Consider the following 20122-nt stretch of genomic DNA (forward strand, 5'->3'; position numbering starts at 1 on the left):
GCGGCTCTTTGGGAACTCCGCACGAGCGGGGGCCGCGGCATCCCCAAGACCCCTCCCTGGAGACCCTGGCGGGGGCCCGGCCCAAAGCAGCCATTTCCGCCGACCTCTCCCCCACTCCTCCCTCCCCCTCCTTCAGCTCCTGGGCTTTAAAAGCCGGAGGCTGGGCTGGGCCACGGGCAGAGGCGGCCGCGGGCGCAGGAGGCCGGGCGCAGGAGCTGTCCGAGCCTCGAGCCCCGCCCCCGGAGCCCCCGTCCCTCCCTCCCACCTCCCTTCGGCCCGCCCTCCCTGCGCACCCCTCCCCCCGAGGACCCCCGCCCCCCGCCCGCCGCCGCCGCTCGCTCGGGCTGCAGAACAATAAAGCAAGCCTCCCAGAGACCCCCGCCGAGGACCCCCGCCCGGCGGCCGAGCCCCCGCGGCCCGCCCCTCGCTGCCTGCGCCGGCGGAGCGCGCCCGGGCGCTGGCCGAGGTGCTGGCCGGGCCGGCGCTGGCCGCGGTGCTGAAGCTGCCGGCGCTCCGGCCGCCGCCGCCGCGTTCTCCCGGCCCCGCGCCGCCACCCCCGGGGGCATGGGGGGTCGCTGACTGAGGCTCCGCCGCCGCGGCGGGGGGGAGGGGAAGGGGGCCGCGGAGCCGGGCCAGCCCTGCACCCACTCGCAGCCTCCGGGCCCGGGACGGAGCCGCTCCCCCCCCTCCCCGCCCCCCCAGCCTCCTCCCCCGCCTGTCCAGGGGCGGCACTGCGGGCTGGGAAGCCGGGACCAGAGGAGGAAAGGAAGGAAGGAAGAAGGAAGAGAAGAAGAGAAGAGAAGGAGGGAAGGAGAAGAAGAGGGATCCGGAGGAGCAGAGGAGGAAACGCAAGACAGGCAGGCAGGAGAGAGGACGGCACTCGTGCGGCAGCATCCAAAGGCCAGAGTGGGGACTCGTGCTGCTTCCGCCGCTCCTCGGATGGTGACGGGGCCTCGCCGCGGCCGCAGCCCCCCCGCGTCCCGGCTCCGCAGGCCCACAGCGCCGGAGCCCCGCAGGAATCATGCCCAGATCCTTCCTGGTCAAGAAGGTCAAACTTGACACGTTCTCCTCGGCAGACCTCGAGAGCTCTTACGGGCGCGCCCGAAGCGACCTCGGCGTGCGACTGCAGGAGAAAGGTGCGAGCTGGGATGAGGCTGAGGGCGGTGAGGGGTCCGGGGCAATGCTGGGAGGGGGTAGAGGGCCAGAATGTAGGGCTGGAGGGAGCAGGAGTCCCAGGAAATAGACCAGAGCGAACCAGAACCAGTAGGAGGCGGTGGCTGGAGAGGGGCTTGGGAGGGGATGGAGATGGGGGTGGGGTGGGGAGAGGGAAACGCAGAGACAGGCCCGAACCGAGCCAAGGCTGGGCCGGGAGAGTGTCAATGCAGGAGGGAATGTGGGGAACGGAGGTCAAGAACAGGAGGTACACACTGACCCACACCCTGACCTGTGGTGGGGCAAACACAGCATGGACACCTGCTGACATGACAGGAGCCAGCGATGCATGCAAACCCACTCAGAAAACTGAGCCTGCCTCAGAACCCTCTTCTCTTCTTTGGCTACACCTCCAGGACCCCCTGCTAGGGCCAGCAGGGAAGCGCTATGAGCTCCAGGGAGTAGCCATGTGGTCCTGGGGGCCGCCCACCTGTCAGGGCGAAGGTACCAGCAGAGGCAGCAGCAGTATCCTCCCTCCATCCAGGGTCAGGAAGAAGGGTGTGGGCAGGTGGTCTGTGGGCGGGCAGGGGAAGTCCAAAGTGGCGGAGGCAGGGGGAGGCTCTTTGTGTAAGGGTGCCCAAATTCAAGGACAACTGTGAACATGCAGACAAGGGGCCCAGGAGTGCCAGCAGACTGGGGTGGTAAAACAAGTGTGACCTGCGGGAACATAAGCCTGTGTGCACCCATGTGATTGCGTGTGGCCATGTGACTGTGTGCGCTTGTGTGTGACCCTGTATGAGTGTGTGCCTGCTTGTGTGCCACTACATGGGACCATGTGACTCTGAGGCTGCTATGCACCCATGTGACTGGTGACCCTAGCTGAGAGGGTGTCAGGGGATGGCTGCATGTCTGACCCTGCATGAGTAGGCGGTGTATGCCTGAATCAGCATGCAGCCTACACAGAGGGGACTCCAGGCTTGACAGTGTCTGAGAGGCTGAGCGTAACCCTCAAGAAGCCAGAGCCAGTATTGTGTGGGGTGTGCGTTTGTGACTTTGAGGTTGTGAGATCCGTCTCATGCCTTGAGAACAACTGCAGTTACAAGCATGAATAATGCTGCCTGCCTGCAGTTTGTCCCTGTGAAGGTGTCCCCTGGCGGATGCCCTGGCACTGTCCCCAACACAGCCTCTTATTGGTCACCTTTGCTGGGGCTTGGGAAGGCCCCCACAAAGGATTAGGGCCTGAAGGAAGAGGGCAATGTGGAGCAAGGGTTCGGGATGACCGAAGGCGGGGGGTGGGGGGGGGGGGAAGCAGAGTGGTTGGCAAGAGGTAGATCTGGAGCCGAAGAGGATCGAGTCTAGTGAGTAGTGGGAGAACCCTGAGATGAAAGGGAGGTGCTAGAGGGGCCGGGGGAGGTAGAAGTCTCCAGGGCTTGTTGGGGGACCTGGAGCCCCAGAGAGGGGCAGCACCAAGGCTGCGGGCGGTTCTCTGCCCAGTGGAAAAGCTGGTGGGAACCACGGTTAGCGGGAGCGCCGGGGTCCCTGGACAGGCAGTCCTGGCTTTGTGCGCTGCGGGTCCGCAGTGTGTTGCATAATCAGGGAAAACTGCTGAAGTGGGGAGAACCCGAGGGGGAGGGAAAGGGGGAGGGGGAGGGGGAGGAGAGGGGGCGGCGGGGAAGGAGGGCGAGGGAAGCGCCGCCCCTCCCCCCTGACCTTGAAGCTCGGCTTCAAGGGAGGGGGGCAGCCGCGCCCGAAGATGCGACTCTTTCCTCCTCCTGCGAGGGTGGGGCGGGCGGGCGGCGGGGCGGAGCCGGCCGGGCCCTGTCTCATCTCTCCTCTCCTCTCTTCCCCTCCCTGCTGTCTCCATCCTCCCTGCCCCGCGGTCCCTTGGCCCCTTATCCTTTGTCCTCCTCCTGGTTCCCTTCCTCCCGGACCCCGGTGTCTCCCGCCTCTCGCCCGCGTGTGTCTCACCCGCTGCCCGGTTTCCCTCCCGCTGTCTGCCTGTCTGTCCGCCTCGGCCCATAGGATACCTCAACGACTACGCGGGGCCCGCCTCCGTCTACGATGGCGACGCCGAGGCGGCCTTGCTCAAAGGGCCGTCCCCGGAGCCCATGTACGCTGCGGCCGTGCGGGGAGAGCTGGGCCCGGCGGCCGCGGGTTCGGCGCCGCCGCCCACCCCGCGCCCGGAGCTGGCCACAGCCGCGGGTGGCTACATCAACGGCGACGCGGCGGTCAGCGAGGGCTACGCCGCTGACGCCTTCTTCATCACTGACGGGCGCTCCCGCCGCAAGGCCGCCAATGCCAACGCGGCCGCCGCCCCCTCCACGGCCTCGGCGGCGGCCCCCGACGGCGACGGCGGAGGTGGGGTCGGGGCGGGGTCCCGCGGTGCTGGGTCGGGGGCCGCGGGTCGGAGCGGCGCGCGCGCGGGGGCGGGCACCGAGGCGCGCTCAGGGCCCGGGGCCGGCGGCGCGGGAGGCAGGCACGCTTGCGGCGAGTGCGGCAAAACGTACGCCACGTCGTCGAACCTGAGCCGCCACAAGCAGACGCACCGAAGCCTGGACAGTCAGCTGGCTCGGCGCTGCCCGACGTGTGGCAAGGTGTACGTGTCCATGCCGGCCATGGCCATGCACCTGCTCACGCACGACCTGCGCCACAAGTGCGGCGTGTGCGGCAAGGCCTTCTCCAGGCCCTGGCTGCTGCAGGGGCACATGCGCTCCCACACCGGGGAGAAACCCTTCGGCTGCGCGCACTGCGGCAAGGCCTTCGCCGACCGTTCCAACCTGCGCGCGCACATGCAGACGCATTCGGCCTTCAAGCACTTCCAGTGCAAGCGCTGCAAGAAGAGCTTCGCGCTCAAGTCCTATCTCAACAAGCACTATGAGTCGGCCTGCTTCAAGGGAGCCGCCGGTGGCGGCCCCCCAGCCCCGGCGCCCACCGCGCCGCCGCAGCTCAGCCCCGTGCAGGCCTAGGGCGGGAGTGCCTCCGCCAGCCGGGTCGGCTCTCAGCAATACGGGCCCCCAGGGAAGTCTCCGCCGGCGACCAGGCGGAGGGGCCGGAGGGCGGGCCCCTCCTCACAGCAATAGGGGGAGGGGCCCGGCCCCGCCCCGCCCGCCAGGGGCCTTGCCAGCCCCTTCAAGCAATAGGGTCCCGAGGGGAGACCCATCCCGAACCCCCTCCCTTCCTCTCCAGGGTGCCCCAGGCTTTTTTTTTTTTTTTTTTTTTCCCAGCAATAGGGTCGAGGAGACCCAGAACCGAACCTCATCTCGGAGTTAGGTCTCTGAAGACCGGGGTGGGGTGAGGTAGGAAGCGCCCCCCTCCTTCCTCTTCTGCGCCCCTGGATCGCGTCGCAGAGACTCAGGTCTTCCCCAACTCTTCCCAAGCCTTCCAGGGCCAGGCCTGCGGCCTAGACGTCCAGGGAGCCAGTCCTTCCCCGGCAGCAGGCGGGGGAGGAGCAGGACGGGGGGCTGCAGAGGCGTCCCTACTCCTCAGTGTTCGTTGACCCCCGGGAGTGTTAGACGCATTGGGGATCGGGGAGGGGGGCGGATGGCGGCACCTCTCTCCCGTGGGTTCCTTTCGGGGCCTCAATCCGAGCCGCTTTCCTACCCTCGCCTCGCATCCTCTGCCAAATCCGAATTCTTCCAGCCCAGTTTCCCCGGGTTCTGTCCTCCATAACGAATAATAATGACGCATATCAAATCGCATGGACTTATCCGACCTCCTCAGACCCCGATCCCGCCCTGCCCCGGGGCCCCCTCCCTCGTACCCGGGCATTCGGTGTTGGAGGACGGATTCCTGGGGCCCGGCAGGCAGGCCTGGGCACAGCCCTCTATACACCTCTCTGTATTCGCTTTGCGGGTAAAGCCCCCTGGGGGGGTTGCGGATGCGTCGGGTTTCTTTCTTTCTGTATTTGTACGTTTTATTTATGAACGGATTGCACTCGGGTCAGGGAGGGGGCGTTGAGGCCCCCATCCTTCCCGCCGACGCCCGGGGCTTGGGATGTCCAGGATCTCTTTCCCCGCCCCTGAACCCCGCCCCATCTGGGCCCCGCCTCTTGAGAGCCTCAGGCCCCGCCTCTCAGAGGCCAGCCCCCTCCCCGGAGCTCCAGACCCCGCCCTCATTCTGTTGCCAACTTAACGCCCGTCTATGCCAAAGCCTCGGCGGCGACCCCGCCCCAAGGGCCCGCCCCATTGGCCGCCGCCTTTGTGACGTCACTGCATGCAGCCCCAACCCTCCTCCCGTCCCTTCCCGGGGCTGCCCGCTCCCTGTCCCTCTTAGTTAGCCGAAGCCGACTATAGAGCAATAATGCGCACTGCATGCGAAGCTGCCGCCGCCTCTAGAGTTACTGAGAATCAGGTATCCCCCTGCCCTACTCACCCCATAGGCCCCTAGATCAGGGACGCTGCGCGGGGCCGGACGCGCAGACTTTCTTTCCCCTCCCTCTCCGTACCCCACTTCCCACGGCAGAGGCCGGCGGGTGTAATGGTTTCAGGGGCGGGGCGGGGCAGTTGCCCCCCAAGACCACTCCTTCAGTCGTCCATCACCCACCAACCGTTCATTAGGCACCTACTAAGTGTCAGGCCCGCTGCTGAGTCTGCCAGGGACGTGGCAACCTGCAGGGGGTGTATGTTCGTGACAGGGGCCCTTCGGGCTTGGGTAGGCCAGGGATGGCTGCAGATGCAGAGGGAGCCGCGGTCCCTAGACCCAACCGTGGGCCCCTCCCCCCTCCCCACCCCAGCCCGGGTCCAGTGTTGGACACAGTGGGGCTCTGCCTTTGATTTGGGCCTGGTGGCACAGGCCCATGACCCCAAGGCCCAGCACCACCGGGGCCACCCACACTGAATTTGATTCCTTCCAGCCCACCCTGGCATCAGCAGCTCTGTCATGTCAAGCCAGGGCCCCAGGATGGACAAAAGGTGCACGCTGGAGTATCTGACCTGGCTAGCCCCATCCTCGTGGGTACCAAGCCCGGCTGCCATCCAGCTGCACCCACAGGGGTGGATGTGGACCCGAGGGCCCAGCACTGCAGGGCCGACGTCCAAAACCCCTACAATCCCAGCTCCGTGTTCACACAGCTCCCAAGCCGGGACCTGCCCGCTACTGCCGGGCACACCCGCATGCACACGCACACACAGGCGCCCCACCCTACCCCACACGCCTATCTACCTACCTAAGGAGAAGGCCGGAGCGCCGTGGGCCGGCCAGGGTCTCCCGCCTCTCCCCACACCCCGCCGCCGTGGAAAGCCATGGGCCCCCTCCCGCCCCCATAACTAAGCAGCACAATAACCGACTTAGCGAATTCAGGTAGAAGGAACGTTTAGGTAGCACCTATTTTGTACTGATTCTACAAGTAGGGCCCGAGATGCGGGGGCCCTCGGGTGGGGGCTGCGGCCGCTGGCCCGCCCCGCCCCCACCCCCGCCTGCGCCCCGCCGCCTTGTACATACTCCCACCCGGAACAGGCCGGGATTTTTACTCGGGCCGCGCCCCTCTTCCGCCCCCGTTTGGGGCCGGGCCGGCCGGACAGACGGACGGACGGACAGACCTCCTTCCTAAGCACAATAGCACCAGCTCCCCGGAGCGCCGCACCTCCACAAGGAGAATAAATGCCACTCTTGATAGAACTTGGAGTGTCGGGCTGGTGTATATAGGGCCGGGCCACGCCGCAGGGGGCGCTGGGGACGTCTGGGGGGCGTCTTCCCGGTCCTGCCACACCTCAAGGTCAGGCAGGCTCAGGCTCAGGCTCAGCGATGGGAGTGGCAACCTACCCACGCAGCCCGGGAGTCTTTCGCTAGGGTGTGGTCTTGCACCCTGGAGGGCCTGCTGGGCAGGCCAAAGGAAAGAGCGCGGCCCCGGAGGCAAAGCAGCTGGCTGGTCTCCAGGGGAAGTGAGTCGACTGTTAGGACCTGGCGGAGCGGAGGGACTCCAGCGAACATTCAGGCCAGGCCTATGGCTGATCCAGAATAACCAGAATAGGTATGGCAGAGCTACCCCCACTCCCTGTAGAGGGGCTCCTGCTGCCCCTGCAGGCCCGACAGCCACAAGTAAGCCTTGCTCACTGCCGCTGGAGAAAATAGGGACTGCAGAGGGTCCAAGGCCTGACCCCTTCCTGCAGCTTGCTGTCCACATCTTGACCCCCAGATTCAGGAGCATATGTCCCCCTCCCCCCCCCCCGCCCCGTCTGAGGCCTCCATAGCTTGCTGGGCCAGGCTAGTTCTGCAGAGGAGGTGCCCAGGGGGCCCAGAAGCTTTCACTGCCCTCCAGCTCTACTCAGAATGAGTGAGGTTGAAGCAATGAGCGGCAGGGCCCAAGGTCATGGACCCCTGCCCCAGCAAATGCCCCCGGCACCCAGGGAGGTAGGCATGAGCTTGAAGGCCCCAAATCTTTGGAGGCATGTGGTCAAAGCAGGTCAGCCCAGGGCCAGTGCAGCTGTCTACACCTTGGCAGGGGACAGGCCCACACAGACTCCGCTGGTGTGGACCGCAAGGGAGGCTCACCTGCAGCATGTCACAGCCCGTAGGCCTGCTGCTCAGGGTGGTGCTCACCTGGAGGTGAGCGCCCCCTTTCGGGAAGCTCTATCATCCTTAACTTCAGGAGGGAAAGCTCCTGGTCTAGGGTGAAGTTAGGTAGCATCAGTGCCCAATTTGCCGATGAAGATTCTGAGCTTCCGAGACAGAAACAGCTTGTCCAAGGGCTGCCTTTGACCGAAGCCCTGCCCCCATCTCTACCCACCCAGATTCACACCTGGGCAGGCACCGACGGCAGGGAGGAAGGCTCCTGGGGGCCCACTCCTCCCCAGGGCTCTGCGGCTTCTCCTGGCGGAGAAGGGGTGGCGGAGGGGGAAAGACGGAGGCTGGAACGAGCCCACCCTAGTCTCGGCAGGTGTTCATGAAAGGACTTTGCTTTCCTTGAACATGGAAGGCTCAGGCTGCGGACTGTATTGCTGGTATCTTCCCACGGGCCCTACCCCTCACAGGTCTTGGCGTGCCCAAGGCACCTCCAACCAGGAGCCCACCAGAGGCCCTTTCTAACCCCAAAATGTTTCTAGGGCTTTATCTGGCCAGGCCTGCAGGTTCCCCACCCCAGGCCCAGGCCTCCATAAACGGCCGCCGCTAGCAGGGGCGTTCCCCACTGCGCTTTCTTGGACAAGCCTCATGCACACTTTTGTCCCCAGACACCCCACCTACCTAAGACCTTTTCCTCCTCCCCTGTCTCCCTCGGCCACACCACACCTAGGAGCCTGAGGCACTTGGGCTGTGGGCGGGTCAGGTTCAGGCCCCACCTCCTTCCCAGAGGCCCCGCCCACTATCACTTTCAATCCCCCCCTCCTCCCCAAAGCAGGCCCTGCGCGCTGCCCCCCCCCCCCCCCCCCCCCCCCGCCATGAGGCTCTTCCTTATTTGTGCTTATTAGTGTGTTCACAGCCCATGCCTCCCCTCCATTGGCTCCAGGCCCTGATCTCCTTGCTCTCCACTCCAGCGCCAGAACCTTGGTGCCCCCAAGGCCCCTGGTCAGATTGGTCCTCTCTGGTGGCCATGGTCCACTCTGGTCGCCTCACTCCTGCTGCTGCTTGTCAGGTGACAACAGCTTGGAGCCTGGACGCAGACACACAGGCAACCGCCTCCAGCAAGACCCTTCACTCACTGGCTACTGCGCTCAGCCTCTCCCGCCTACTGGCAGCCTGAGCCGTCAATCTTATTTTCTGCCAATCAGCGTGCCAGCCCAAACCAGCCCTCTAGTTCTTGGCTCTATACTGGAGAGTGGCAGGGCCTGAAGGCTCACAGGGACCCGTGGGCGCAGGGGTTCCCACCAGCTGCCTGGGAGAGGAGCTGGGAGGGAGAGGCAGAGCTCCTGGAGTTCACTCCTATGCTGTTGGTTCTGGAGCCGACCCTTTCCTCGGTCTGACCTCCCTTGGGATCAGTTCTCCGAAAGGCCTACCTCTGCCTGGCCCAGGTCTGAAGATGAACAGATGAACTTTCTGGGGCACCGGAGAGGTGACAGGGCTGGTCCTGACCCACCGAGGTTGTGTGGGCACCTGAGAGGGGTTCTCCCACCCAATCAGCAGGCTGCCAGGTAGCTTCAGCCTGCCAGGTGGGGCTGGCATCAACCCCAAGTGGTCTGCTGTTAGCAGAATGTATCACCACGAGGCCCAGGTGCCTGTCAGTGGATGTGATAGATCAGGGTGAGCCCGGGAAGGTGGACCGACCTCATGCTGAGCCACTTGGTTTGTTTGCAGAGAGTGGAAACCTTGCAACCTCTTCTCAACCTTGTTTACCTCAGGGGAGCGAATGGCTAGTGGGTTCTGCTGCTAGGGGTGTTTCCTGGGTAAACCAGGCCTGTGCCCCCAGAGAACCCTTGCATCCGGAGAGCCAGGATGTTCACACTCCATGCTCCGTGCAAAATCCACATCGAGCCAAGGTGGGAAGCGAACTTGCCTGCCTGGGAGTCTCACCGTGCAGTTCTTGTGGTGGATTGGATGCTTCGTTTAACGACTGGATGGATGACTGCACAGACTGTGTAATGGCACAGGAGTCTCTGGGTCCTTGCGAATCCGCACCACAGGATCCTCAGGTCCAGGTGGGAAACCGGAAAGCTCTGCGAGTCCGCCGACTAGGGAGGAAGAGGGTGGGGTGGAGAGGCATGCCCATTGGCGGGGTGGGGAGGCAGCACTGTGGTCCCATCCCAGCCTGGGCCTGCGGGGGAGAGGTGGCGGCCCTGGCAGTCGTTGGGCAGAGTGGGTATCCCGGGGACGTGGGGCCTTGGGCCTTTCTCTTGCTCCATCCTCTGGCCTGGCGCTTGTCTGGACCTAAGCCGAGAACAAGCGGGTGCATATAGTGGTAACCAGAGGGCTCGCGGAGCACGGCTGCGCCTCGAGGTGGGCGTTCGGGAACCAACGCGATGGGTATCAGGTGCGGCGAGCTCTACGGACACGGCGTTGGCCCAAGACGCCTGGACCACAACGCACTAGGCATTTCGTAAGTAACCTACATCCTCACACTCCGCGCCTGGACTGAAGCCTGACGAAACCCTGTGTTTATAGAGTAGGACAAGGTGCAGGCAGCGGTCAGAGTCAGCAGAGGCTTGCAGCTGCTAGGAAGCCGCGCGCGTTCTGCGCGGTCCTGCGGGCAGCAGTGTCCGCCGCCCCGCGACCACAACTCCCAGGGTGCACCGCGCGCCCGCGGCGACCACAATTCCCAGGGTGCGTCGCGCGCCCGCGGACTACAAATGGGCGCGCGCTGGGGTTCTGCGCCAGTTAGCGGCCCCGGGAGCGACGCTGCTGCGAGCGCCGCGAAGACCGAGCGGGCGCGCACTGATTGGAGGCGCGGGGCAGGCGCGCGCGCTACGGCGGCCGGCAGGAGGCGGTGGCGGCTGTTGGCCAAGGGTCCGGAGGCGGGGCCGCAAGCCTCGGGCGCTGTGAGCCCGGCGGGCCACGACTCGGCCGCGGCAGGGTGCAGGCAGAGGCCATGGGCGACCGCAGCGGCGCGGGCGGCTCCCGGCGCCGGAGGACGGGGTCGCGGCCCTCCAGCCAGAGCGGCAGCGGGTTCGCGGCCGCAGAAGAGGAGGTGCGGGACGTAGGCGCCGGGGGGGACGCACCGACCCCGGACAAGGACAAGGACGGACACGACGATGTGAGCAGCGGCCACTGGGATCTGAGGTAGTGGTGCCCCTGACCCGAACCTTTGATCCCTGACCCGGGCCCCTCGCGACCCTCCCTGGTTCCCCGGTCGTGTCCGCGGCAGCGCGGGCTCCGAATCCTAGAGCTTGGCGCCCGGACGTCGCCTGGAAAGGTGTGCCCCTTGGGCTCCCGCGGGGAAACTTAGGGGGAGACTTAAGGGTGGAGAGTCGTCCATGAGGGAGCGCCGAGGGGGACCGGCCGCCGCCCTGCTTCCAGACGCCCTCCCTCTGCACATCCGTAGGTGGGCCCTGAGGCTCTTTCCCAGGGCGAGCCCGTTCCATCCCCACGTAGTGTCCTCTTCCTGGAAGGAGAGGGATGGGGCCCGGCGGGTGTGATGAAGGGGATCCCTCCTGGGCTCTGAGCAGTGCCTTGTGGGTCGATGAGGTTCCCAGGGGAGGGTGGGCCGGCGGGGAGTGGGACTGCCCGGGACCGGGCTGGGGGCGGGGCCAGAGGATTTCTCATCCCTTGCAGACCCCCTAAGAAAGGTCTTCAGCAAGGTCCCTCATCCGTCCCCAGCGACTGACTGGCCTGGAGTCCTGCTTGGATTCGCAGCGCCGTGGCTGCTCTGGGGACAGAGTTGGGTTCTGAATTGGACGCTCACCCCTGGTTGGGCTGAAGGACTGACAGAAGCAGTCGGGGAGCCAGCTGTGGCTGCTGGGGAGGGCCTGGGCCATCCGGGGAACTGGATCAGTCCTACAAGCTAAGCTGGCTCCAGGCTCTCCCTTGGCAGCCTCGGCGCCCTCTCCCCCACCTCTGGTCTTCATTCTGGCCAAAGGGCCCTCTGGGCTCTGGCTTTGAGAGCAGGTCCAGAGCTAGAGGTTATCAGGAAGGAAGCGGGCCACTGGTCAGTGGGTTGGCAAGATTCTCTGTCTCGGTAAACAAGAAGTGAGGCTTTCCTCACCAGGTGCTGCTGGGGTGGCAGGGGGATTAGCGAGGGCAGCTGGGGTGCAGGCCCTGTCCCTGCCCTTGGGGTGCACAGTCCACCTGGGAGATAAGATAATGTCAGCGCTGAGCAAAGGTCGGCAGGGTTCCTGAAGGCCCCGGTGGGGAGGAGGCCGGCTCTCCCCAGGGGTGCTTGCTTCCTGTGGGCCTGAGTGGTAATGCGGGAGGCTGCAACGGACAGGGGTGTCCTCGTCTCCAGGAGACGGCATGGCTAGCCCCATCTCCCTCTGCAGGCAGTGGATTTGGGATCCTTTTGAATGAGATTGGGGGGTGCCAACTTTGGGGCAAGCTGCCACCCTGGATGGGCAGCGACATTTCTGCTCTACACAGGCCGGGTGGCCAGAGGCCTCTCCTGTCGCCCTGCTGGTTGGGCCGAGTGAGTGGGAGCCCTGACTGCCCACCTCGACGGCTGCACCCTGGTGTGGTGGCGCGGCGCAGGGCAGGCATGGTCCATTGCAGTCCCCTCCTGACCCCTGGGACAGGCAGGCTCTGCCCTCAGACTCAGGTGCCACAGGACTTGGGGTGTCCTGGGGCAGGGCCAGGCCTTGCTCTGGCTGCCCTCTTGGTGTTTGGCAGGTGCACCTCCTCCCGGTCGTCCTCCTCCCACCTGTTCCTCCCTGCCTGTGGCTGTTCCTCCCCTTCCCCCTCCCTGCCCTCCCTCCACTTCCTGCTCCCCTGGGCCTGGCAGGCGGGTTCAGGCTCTGGAGGTGAGCTCACTTCTTCTGGCCGTGACCAGGTGTGGCTCTGCGGCCCAAGGAGGGGCACCCCTTTCTGCTCTGCCTCGTGGCTCCCTGCTTCCAGGTGCCCCACGTGCCCGTTGCGCCGTCCTGCCCTTGGTTCCCGGGCCCTCCAAGCAGGGGCCTTGTGGCTGCAGGGCTCTCCCAGGGGGTTTGTCTCTGGGTTGTCATCTCTTTCTCCCTCTCCACCCAACCACCTTGCACGCCGGGGCTCAGCCTAGGGCAAGTGCTGAGGAGGTGGCAGCTGAGCGATGTGCTGGCGCTCTGCCCCTCCTTGTTCTGCTTGGCCCTGGAGCTGCACCGTGTGGTCCCCAGGTGTGGCCCATGCTTGGGGCAGTGCTTCTGGGCGAGCACTGAACCTTGGTGCCCTGCTCCCAGGGCTGACATGAGTGTTGAGTGAGGTGACACCTACAGTGAGTTAGAGTGGCCCTGCTGGCTGGGTGGGAAGGTGTGACACTGCTGGAGGGCACAGAGGCCTGGGCCACCCCTGCAGTAGGGGAGAGGGTGATAAAGGCAGCTCTGGGCCTGGTGGCCGGGCTCTGCCTCCGGTGACAGCCGCGTCCGTGTGCCCTCTGGCCCACCGCAGTTGACCGCACCGGCAAGGCTGGACCTCAGTGTTGGGGCCTGGTGGGTTTCTTTCCCTGAGTCGGGGCCTCTGACTTCTGGGCGCCTGGGTTGGGGGTGGTCAGAAGGTCCGTAGAGGACCGGAGGGGTGCTTGCGGGGTGGCTTGGGGAAGGCCTTGGAAGCCTGACAGCAGGGATCTGGGAGAGTTTTGTTTTTTTTTTTGTCTTTTTGCCATTTCTTGGGCCGCTCCCACGGCATATGGAGGTTCCCAGGCTAGGGGTCGAATCGGAGCTGTAGCCGCCGGCCTACGCCAGAGCCACAGCAACGCGCGATCCGAGCCGTGTCTGCAGCCTACACCACAGCTCACGGCAACGCCAGATCGTCAACCCACTGGGCAAGGGCAGGGACCGAACCCGCAACCTCATGGTTCCTAGTCGGATTCGTTAACCACTGCGCCACGACGGGAACTCCTGGGAGAGTTTTTATAACGTTGTTTGTTGTCGGTTTTGGAAGACACTGCCCTTTCCCGCCCTCATTTCCGCCTTGGAGATTGTGGAAGGTAAAGCCGCCTGGCTTCCCTGTGGCCCCAGAGGGGAGGGGTCGCACTGTTGCGCTGACACGTTGTGGGCTGACTTGTTGAGCTGTGCGTGGACGTACAGATGGCGGTTGGCAGGGTGTGGCACGAGGTGGCTTTGGGATGGTTCCAGTGAAAGCAGATGGGCTTGAGTTTGTGGGAGGGGGCTGCCAGGCCCACCCAGTGGACAGACTGTCCTCTCTGGGGACTTGGGCCTTGGACTCTTGCCTACCTCGCAGAAAGACAGGTGCAGAGACGCAGAAAGAAGAGAGCATCAGGTCACAGCCTCACTGTGTGGCCAGGATGCAGCTGGAAGGCGGGCACAGGGAGGCCAGGTGGCGGCTGGGAGGGGAGGCAGGCCAGGTACAGGCACGCCCCGGGACTCCGCCCCGGCTGAAGATGCTGGTGGCATCTCTGACCTCCCAGGCCGGGCCAGGAGTGCTGGCCCCAGCCGTAGCCAGGCCTGCCATGGTGGCAGGGCCACCTCTGAGGGGGCCTCTGCTCCCCGCTGCCCTGTGAGGCAGAGCTGTGTCCACAGGAGGGAAAGGAGGCCCCGGCCTCTCCTCTTACAAATTCGGAGCCTTGCTCAAGGCTGTGGGAGGCTGCCTGGTGGCCTGGCAGTTCAGGTGAGCTGGGGCTTCAGCCTTCTCCCCCGCCTCTGCTTACCCTGAGGGTCAGGCAGGGACCTGAGGGTCTGCCTCTGCCCTAGACCTCCCTGCCATCTGGCCGGGCCCCTGGGTGGGTCCCTGAGGCCCTCTCAGCCCACGTAGGATCTGGGTCAGGTTCTCATGCTTCAGAAACAATCAGGGCCACAGAGGACTGGACCCCACCCCCGGGAAGGTGCACATTAGGCCAGGTGCTTGGCTGGCCCTTGGCCTGGATCCCTGTGCCACCTGGACCTGTGGGGGCCAAATGTAGGGAAGAGGTGGCTTGAGTGGGGCCGCGGCTCTGGGGGCAGTGGGGAATGGGCTGACGGGAAGGCAGGTTCGCCCCTCCCCCTGTCCCATCCAGCACAGCCGGCTGGGCCTCCAGGTCCTTGGGGTGGCCTCTCCTGTGGGCCCATCACCACTCCATAGCCAGAGTGGGTGGCGGCCGCCAGAGGCATCTGGGGAGCGAGGGTGGTGGGCTTCTGGCCTGGAGTCACCGAGGGCTGGGCAGGGCCTGCTGTGCCAGCCTCTGTCTGTGGTATGCCCCCACCCAATGCCTGGGGCGGGGGGTGCGTCCTGGAGCTTGGCCCTGCTGGCACCTCCCTGGCTGTAAATGGGGAGTCGGATGTGTGGGCAGAAGGGAGGCTGAGGTGAGGTCACAGCTGCTGCACCGGGATGGGCGAGAGCTGCCCAGAGGGAGGCTTCTCTCGCATCTGTCGGGTTTGGAGGCTTGGGCCCGCTCTCAGCCTCGCCTGAGGTTCTTGCTGCCCGCTGCCCAGGGCTCCACTGGTGCCTGCTCACCAGGGTGCCTGTCTCCTGCTTTCCAGGTGCCACCGCCTGCAGGATTCTTTGTTCAGTTCAGACAGCGGTTTCAGCAACTACCGTGGCATCCTGAACTGGTGTGTGGTCATGCTGGTGAGTAGGTGGCATCCCGGGGCAGGTGGGGCCCAGGCTGGTGGGGAGAGAGGCCATGGGGACAGTCCCTGCAGTGGCCAGACACCGGAGCTCCCGAGGGTCCCACGCTTAACCCTTGTCCCTGTTGAGTTGCAAGAGATGCCTGCAGAGGGGTACCAGGGACCCCCGGTGGGCTTCCTGGGTGGGTGCGGGGCAGCAGGAAGGAGCAGACGGGCTGGCGGGCCTTGGGGCTACGGAGGGGGTGCTCTGTGTCAGCCTCCCTGGAGGCGTGTGTGGGTGGTCTTTGGGCCATGCCTGTTCTGAATGGCCCTTGTGGTCGTGGAGCCCCTGCAGGCCCTGGGGGTGGCCCTGGGGGACGTGGCCCCTTGGCTCGGCCCGCTAGCCCTGGGCCCTGGCTCTGCGGGCCCCCGACCCCTCTCCGTCAGCCTCAGGAAGGTGAGTAGGAGGAGCCCTGTGTCTGCCTCACCACGGGGCCCAGCTCCTTGCACCATGTGAGTCCTGGGCTCTAAGGGGCAGCCTTCAGGGCGGGGCAGGGGGCAGGGGGCAGGGTCCTGGCTGGGTCCACCCTCTACCACTCAGGGCTGATGTGGTCTGGGGCCTTTGACCCTCAAACTGCCACGTCTTGGGTGTGGCTCCTGCGGCCGCCTGTGTCCCACACCCTCCCTGTCTGGCCCCTGGAGGCTCCCTGAGGAGTGGGGGCGGGGGCGCTGTGCAGCCCAGTGGGTGAGAAGCTGGCTGAGCCAGGGGAGAGTGGGCCATATGCCAGCCAGAGTCAGGAGATGATGTGTCTTGGGTCTGCTGGCCGAGGCTGGGTTTGCACGGGCCCTCAGTGGCCTGGGCAGCAACTGCCTGCTCTGCAACCCCTTGGGCCTGCCTGGCCCTTGGCATACCCCCAAAGCCTTTCCCCTGCTTCTGGTGCCTCTGCCACACCCTCCCTGCAGCAGCTGTTCATCCGAGCGTGGGGCTGCCCGCTGCATGCCCTCTGCAGCCGGGGCCTCCAGGTGGGAACTGCCCATGGGCAGCTCCAGCTCCAGCCTGCCGCGGCCTCTCAGGACAGGCCACCACCAGGTGGGGGGACACTGTGGGACCATGTACGTCCTGGTAAGCTGGCAGCTCAGGCATTTGGTTGGGAGAGGGTGTGGCAGGTGGTCCCTGCATCTCTGAGCTTGTCACCTCCTTGTGAAGCCTGCCAGGTAAGGGACCCCACTGGTGCCTCCCAGCAAAGCATGTCTTTTCCACAGCCCCTTCCCCCGGCCTGCAGAGGACCTGTGCCTTGTGGGCAGGAGGGGCCCCCATCCCTACAGAGGGAGGCCAGGCGCCCAGCCCCGGGCTAGAGCCACAGGCCCGTTTGGATGGGGCTCTGTCCTTGGAAGCTGCTTTGGGGCCCAGGGCCCAGGTTTGGGATGACCAGGTGGGGCAGGGGTGCATTCGGATGGTGCCTGCAGGCCCATCTTCCCTGACTCCTCGGGACTCTGGCCGCCATCTCCCCGCCACCCCACACGGGGTGTGGACACTCCTGGTGCAGCGCCTGCCACATAACTGGCCACCGCAAGGACTGCCCCAGCAGGCAGGGCGGGGCCTTGGGGGTGTCGTAGTGGCCTCGTGGCCCTCACCAGCTCAGCGGGACTGGTCTCGGCTGCTGTGGACACTGGCGCCTGGGCGGTGCCCGGGGTTGGGGCTGGCCCTCTCAGTGGTGTGCCGGGGGCAGTGCTAAGGGACTTCCTGTGCCTGCGCTGGTGTTCGGGAGGTGGGGGGCATGTTTTGGAGCTTGGTGTGAGGTCAGACAGGGCTGGGCCCGCGGGACGGTGCTGCCCGAGCTGCAGGCCCCCAGAGGAACGGGGGCGGGGTTCCAGGCTGGGCTGACACGCTGTGCCCCTGCTCTCTGTCTTGCAGGTCTTGAGCAATGCACGGCTGTTTCTGGAGAACCTCATCAAGTGAGTGTCGTCCCCGGGGCCCTTCCCCGCCCCTGGCCTCAGCGGCTCAGGCCCTCATCCCCACTCCTGTCCACAGGTACGGCATCCTGGTAGACCCCATCCAGGTGGTGTCTCTGTTCCTGAAGGACCCCTATAGCTGGCCTGCCCTGTGCCTGGTTATTGGTGAGTTGAGTGCCCAGGGGGGCCTCGTGTGGGGACAGGGCTGACCCAGGCCTGAACCTGCCCTGTGGTGCTTGTCCGCAGTGGCCAACGTCTTTGCTGTGACTGCGTTCCAGGTGGAGAAGCGCCTGGCCGTGGTAAGCGGTGCCCTCCTGCGCCACCCTGTCCTGTGGGAGGTCTGCTCCTCACCAGCCCAGACTTAGGCCGGGGCAGCAGCCAGTCCCTATGCCCTTTCAAGGCTGTGCCTGGCTCTCTCCTGGGAGGGCGCCGCACCTCAGGCCTGGCGGCCCTTCGTCGGGCCTTTGCCCCGGGAGTGGGGGCCCTGGCTGAATGCTCCCCGCCCCCACCCTAGGGTGCCCTGACCGAGCAGGCGGGGCTGCTGCTCCACGTGGCCAACCTGGCCACCATCCTCTGCTTCCCAGCGGCCGTGGCTTTCCTGCTGGAGTCCATCACTCCAGGTGGGCCCCCACCTCGCCGCCGCGCCGGGTCCCCGGGGCCCGCGGGAGAGACCTGTGGCGGGCGCGGCCTGAGCATGCCTCTCCTGCAGTGGGCTCCCTGCTGGCTCTGATGGTCTACGCCGTCCTCTTCCTCAAGCTGTTCTCCTACCGGGACGTCAACCTGTGGTGCCGAGAGCGCAGGGCTACTGCCAAGGCCAAGGCCGGTGAGGGGCTGCCTGGGGCTGGGGCTTCCTGGGGCTGCCACGTGCCATGGGCCGGGACCCGGGCAGCGGCGTCGCCTCACCCCACCCTGCCACTTGCTGGCAGCTTCTGCAGGTAAGAAGGCCAACGGGGGCGCCGCCCAGCACAGCGTGAGCTACCCCGACAACCTGACCTACCGCGGTGAGGACCCTGCTTGGGGCTGGCCTGGGGTGGGCCGCGTGGGGCCGGCCCGGCCCACGAGCCCCGCCCCCGCCCGCGAGCCCCGCCCCCGCCCGCTAGCCCCGCCCTCCCGCTCCAGATCTCTACTACTTCCTCCTGGCCCCGACTCTGTGCTACGAGCTCAACTTTCCCCGCTCCCCGCGCATCCGAAAGCGCTTCCTGCTGCGGCGGCTCCTGGAGATGGTGAGGCGGGACCCTGGGGTGGGGGGGGGGGCTTGGGGAGGGGTTGCGGGACCCTGGGGGCGCTCAGCCCGCTGATCTCTGCTTCCTTATCCAGCTGTTCCTCATCCAGCTGCAGGTGGGGCTGATCCAGCAGGTACGGGGCGGGGCTGGGGGCGGGGCGGGGGCGGGGCGGGGCGCGCGGGGCGGGGGCTGAGGCTCTGTCCTCTTCGCAGTGGATGGTCCCCACCATCCAGAACTCCATGAAGCCCTTCAAGGTGAGCAGTCAGGCCCTCCCGGGGAAGGGGGTGTGGGGGCGGGCCCGAGGGAGCCGGCTGAGCCCAGTCTCCGCAGGACATGGACTACTCACGCATCATCGAGCGCCTCCTGAAGCTGGCGGTGAGCAGCCCGGCGCGGCGCGGCACGTGGGGGCGGGTAGGGGCGTTCTGGAACCCGGCACATGCCCCCCACCCTCCCTCAGGTGCCCAACCACCTCATCTGGCTCATCTTCTTCTACTGGCTCTTCCACTCCTGCCTGAACGCTGTGGCTGAGCTCCTGCAGTTTGGAGACCGGGAGTTCTACCGGGACTGGTGGTGGGTGGCCTGGGGTGGGGGCGGGGCTGGGTGGCCCGGGCGGGGGGGAGGGGGCAGCGGGTCACCCACTCTCCCCGCCCCAGGAACTCGGAGTCTGTCACCTACTTCTGGCAGAACTGGAACATCCCTGTACACAAGTGGTGCCTCAGGTGGGTGTGGGCGCTGCACGCGGCTGGTGGGTGGGCGGGCGAGCGGCACGGGGCCCCGGGCGCCTGTCCCACCGCGTCCTCCTCCTGCAGACACTTCTACAAGCCCATGCTGCGGCGGGGCAGCAGCAAGTGGGTAGCCAGGATGGGGGTGTTCCTGGCTTCAGCCTTCTTCCACGAGGTCAGTGCTCTGCGGCGAGTCCTGCTCCGGCCTCGGGCGGGTGTGGCCGAGGGGTCCGCTGATGCCCCCCTCTCGCTCCCCCAGTACCTGGTGAGCATCCCTCTGCGCATGTTCCGCCTCTGGGCCTTCACGGGCATGATGGCTCAGGTGAGCACCCCCAGGCCGCCTCCCTGCCCGTCCCCTCCCGCGTGCCCGGAGCCGGGCCCCTGGTCACGGAGGCCAGCTGACCGCCCCCGTGTCCCCAGATCCCGCTGGCTTGGATAGTGGGCCGCTTCTTCCGTGGCAACTACGGCAACGCGGCTGTGTGGCTGTCGCTCATCATCGGGCAGCCGGTGGCCGTGCTCATGTACGTCCACGACTACTACGTGCTCCACCACGAGGCCCCGACGGCGGGGGCCTGAGCCGCTCCGGGCTGGCCCTCTGCACTGCCTGCGCTCCTCACTGCCTGCAGCCAGCGCCCCGAGTCCCGAGCTGGGGAGGGGCCTGGCTGGTCCATGCTGCCTCCTGGCCCTCAGGAGGCCTCTCCGCCCCTATGGGGCTCCCTCCTGCTCTCAGGATGGCAGGCAGGCACAGGCCTCTGCCAGTGGGAGGTGCTGGTGCTCTGGAAACGCTGCCCATCTGCCCGCGGGTCCAAAGGTGTCAATAAAGTGCTGTCCACGGCGACCTCCCTCAGCCTGCTGGGCGTGGGGCTGGTGGGAGGCGGTGGCTGTGCCGTGTGTGTGTGTGTGAGTGTGTGTGTGTGTGTGTGGGGGGGTCTGGGTCCCTTTGGCCTCCTGGTGGTGGCGGTGGTAGCAGCTTGGCCTGGAGGCTAGAGGCCCAGGTGCGGAGGAGTCAAGAGTCAGGGCCAGCAGAGGGTTCAAGACAAGGCCGCAG

At 66.2% G+C, this 20122-nt stretch overlaps 2 protein-coding genes across 3 annotated transcripts; both read left to right on the plus strand.

Annotated features, from left to right (window-relative positions):
- Window positions 1-906: 906 nt before the first annotated feature.
- SCRT1 (scratch family transcriptional repressor 1) lies at window positions 907-6528 on the plus strand. The gene is made up of 2 exons (XM_047785651.1): window positions 907-1136; window positions 3175-6528. Exons 1-2 carry the CDS (start codon window positions 1022-1024, stop codon window positions 4116-4118), a joined length of 1059 nt encoding a protein of 352 aa, XP_047641607.1. The 5' UTR covers window positions 907-1021; the 3' UTR covers window positions 4119-6528.
- Window positions 6529-10414: 3886 nt separating this feature from the next.
- Window positions 10415-19912, plus strand: DGAT1 (diacylglycerol O-acyltransferase 1). 2 transcript variants are annotated; one of them, XM_047785617.1, is made up of 17 exons: window positions 10415-10797; window positions 15111-15198; window positions 17092-17132; window positions 17209-17294; window positions 17376-17428; window positions 17644-17749; window positions 17839-17952; window positions 18056-18130; window positions 18249-18352; window positions 18447-18485; window positions 18565-18606; window positions 18683-18727; window positions 18810-18922; window positions 19006-19071; window positions 19162-19249; window positions 19334-19396; window positions 19495-19912. In XM_047785617.1, the coding sequence occupies exons 1-17, from the start codon at window positions 10607-10609 to the stop codon at window positions 19648-19650; spliced, it is 1470 nt and encodes a 489-aa protein (XP_047641573.1). In that variant the 5' UTR covers window positions 10415-10606; the 3' UTR covers window positions 19651-19912. The 2 variants fall into 2 exon arrangements, with proteins under 2 accessions (XP_047641573.1, XP_047641575.1); XM_047785619.1 differs by having other exon boundaries at window positions 10475-10797; window positions 18056-18064.
- The last annotated feature ends 210 nt before the right edge of the window (window positions 19913-20122 follow it).

This window comes from Phacochoerus africanus, chromosome 6 (assembly GCF_016906955.1).
Source record: "Phacochoerus africanus isolate WHEZ1 chromosome 6, ROS_Pafr_v1, whole genome shotgun sequence".
NCBI lineage: Eukaryota > Metazoa > Chordata > Mammalia > Artiodactyla > Suidae > Phacochoerus > Phacochoerus africanus.

Bases quoted from the DNA above. Each gene is read 5' to 3' on its own strand.
- SCRT1 (XM_047785651.1), top strand. From the start codon at position 1,022: ATGCCCAGATCCTTCCTGGTCAAGAAGGTCAAACTTGACACGTTCTCC. The intron at 1,137-3,174 runs GTGCGAGCTGGG...CTCGGCCCATAG, and splicing joins CGTGCGACTGCAGGAGAAAG to GATACCTCAACGACTACGCG.
- DGAT1 (XM_047785617.1), top strand. From the start codon at position 10,607: ATGGGCGACCGCAGCGGCGCGGGCGGCTCCCGGCGCCGGAGGACGGGG. The intron at 17,953-18,055 runs GTGAGGGGCTGC...ACTTGCTGGCAG, and splicing joins TACTGCCAAGGCCAAGGCCG to CTTCTGCAGGTAAGAAGGCC. The intron at 18,486-18,564 runs GTACGGGGCGGG...TCCTCTTCGCAG, and splicing joins AGGTGGGGCTGATCCAGCAG to TGGATGGTCCCCACCATCCA.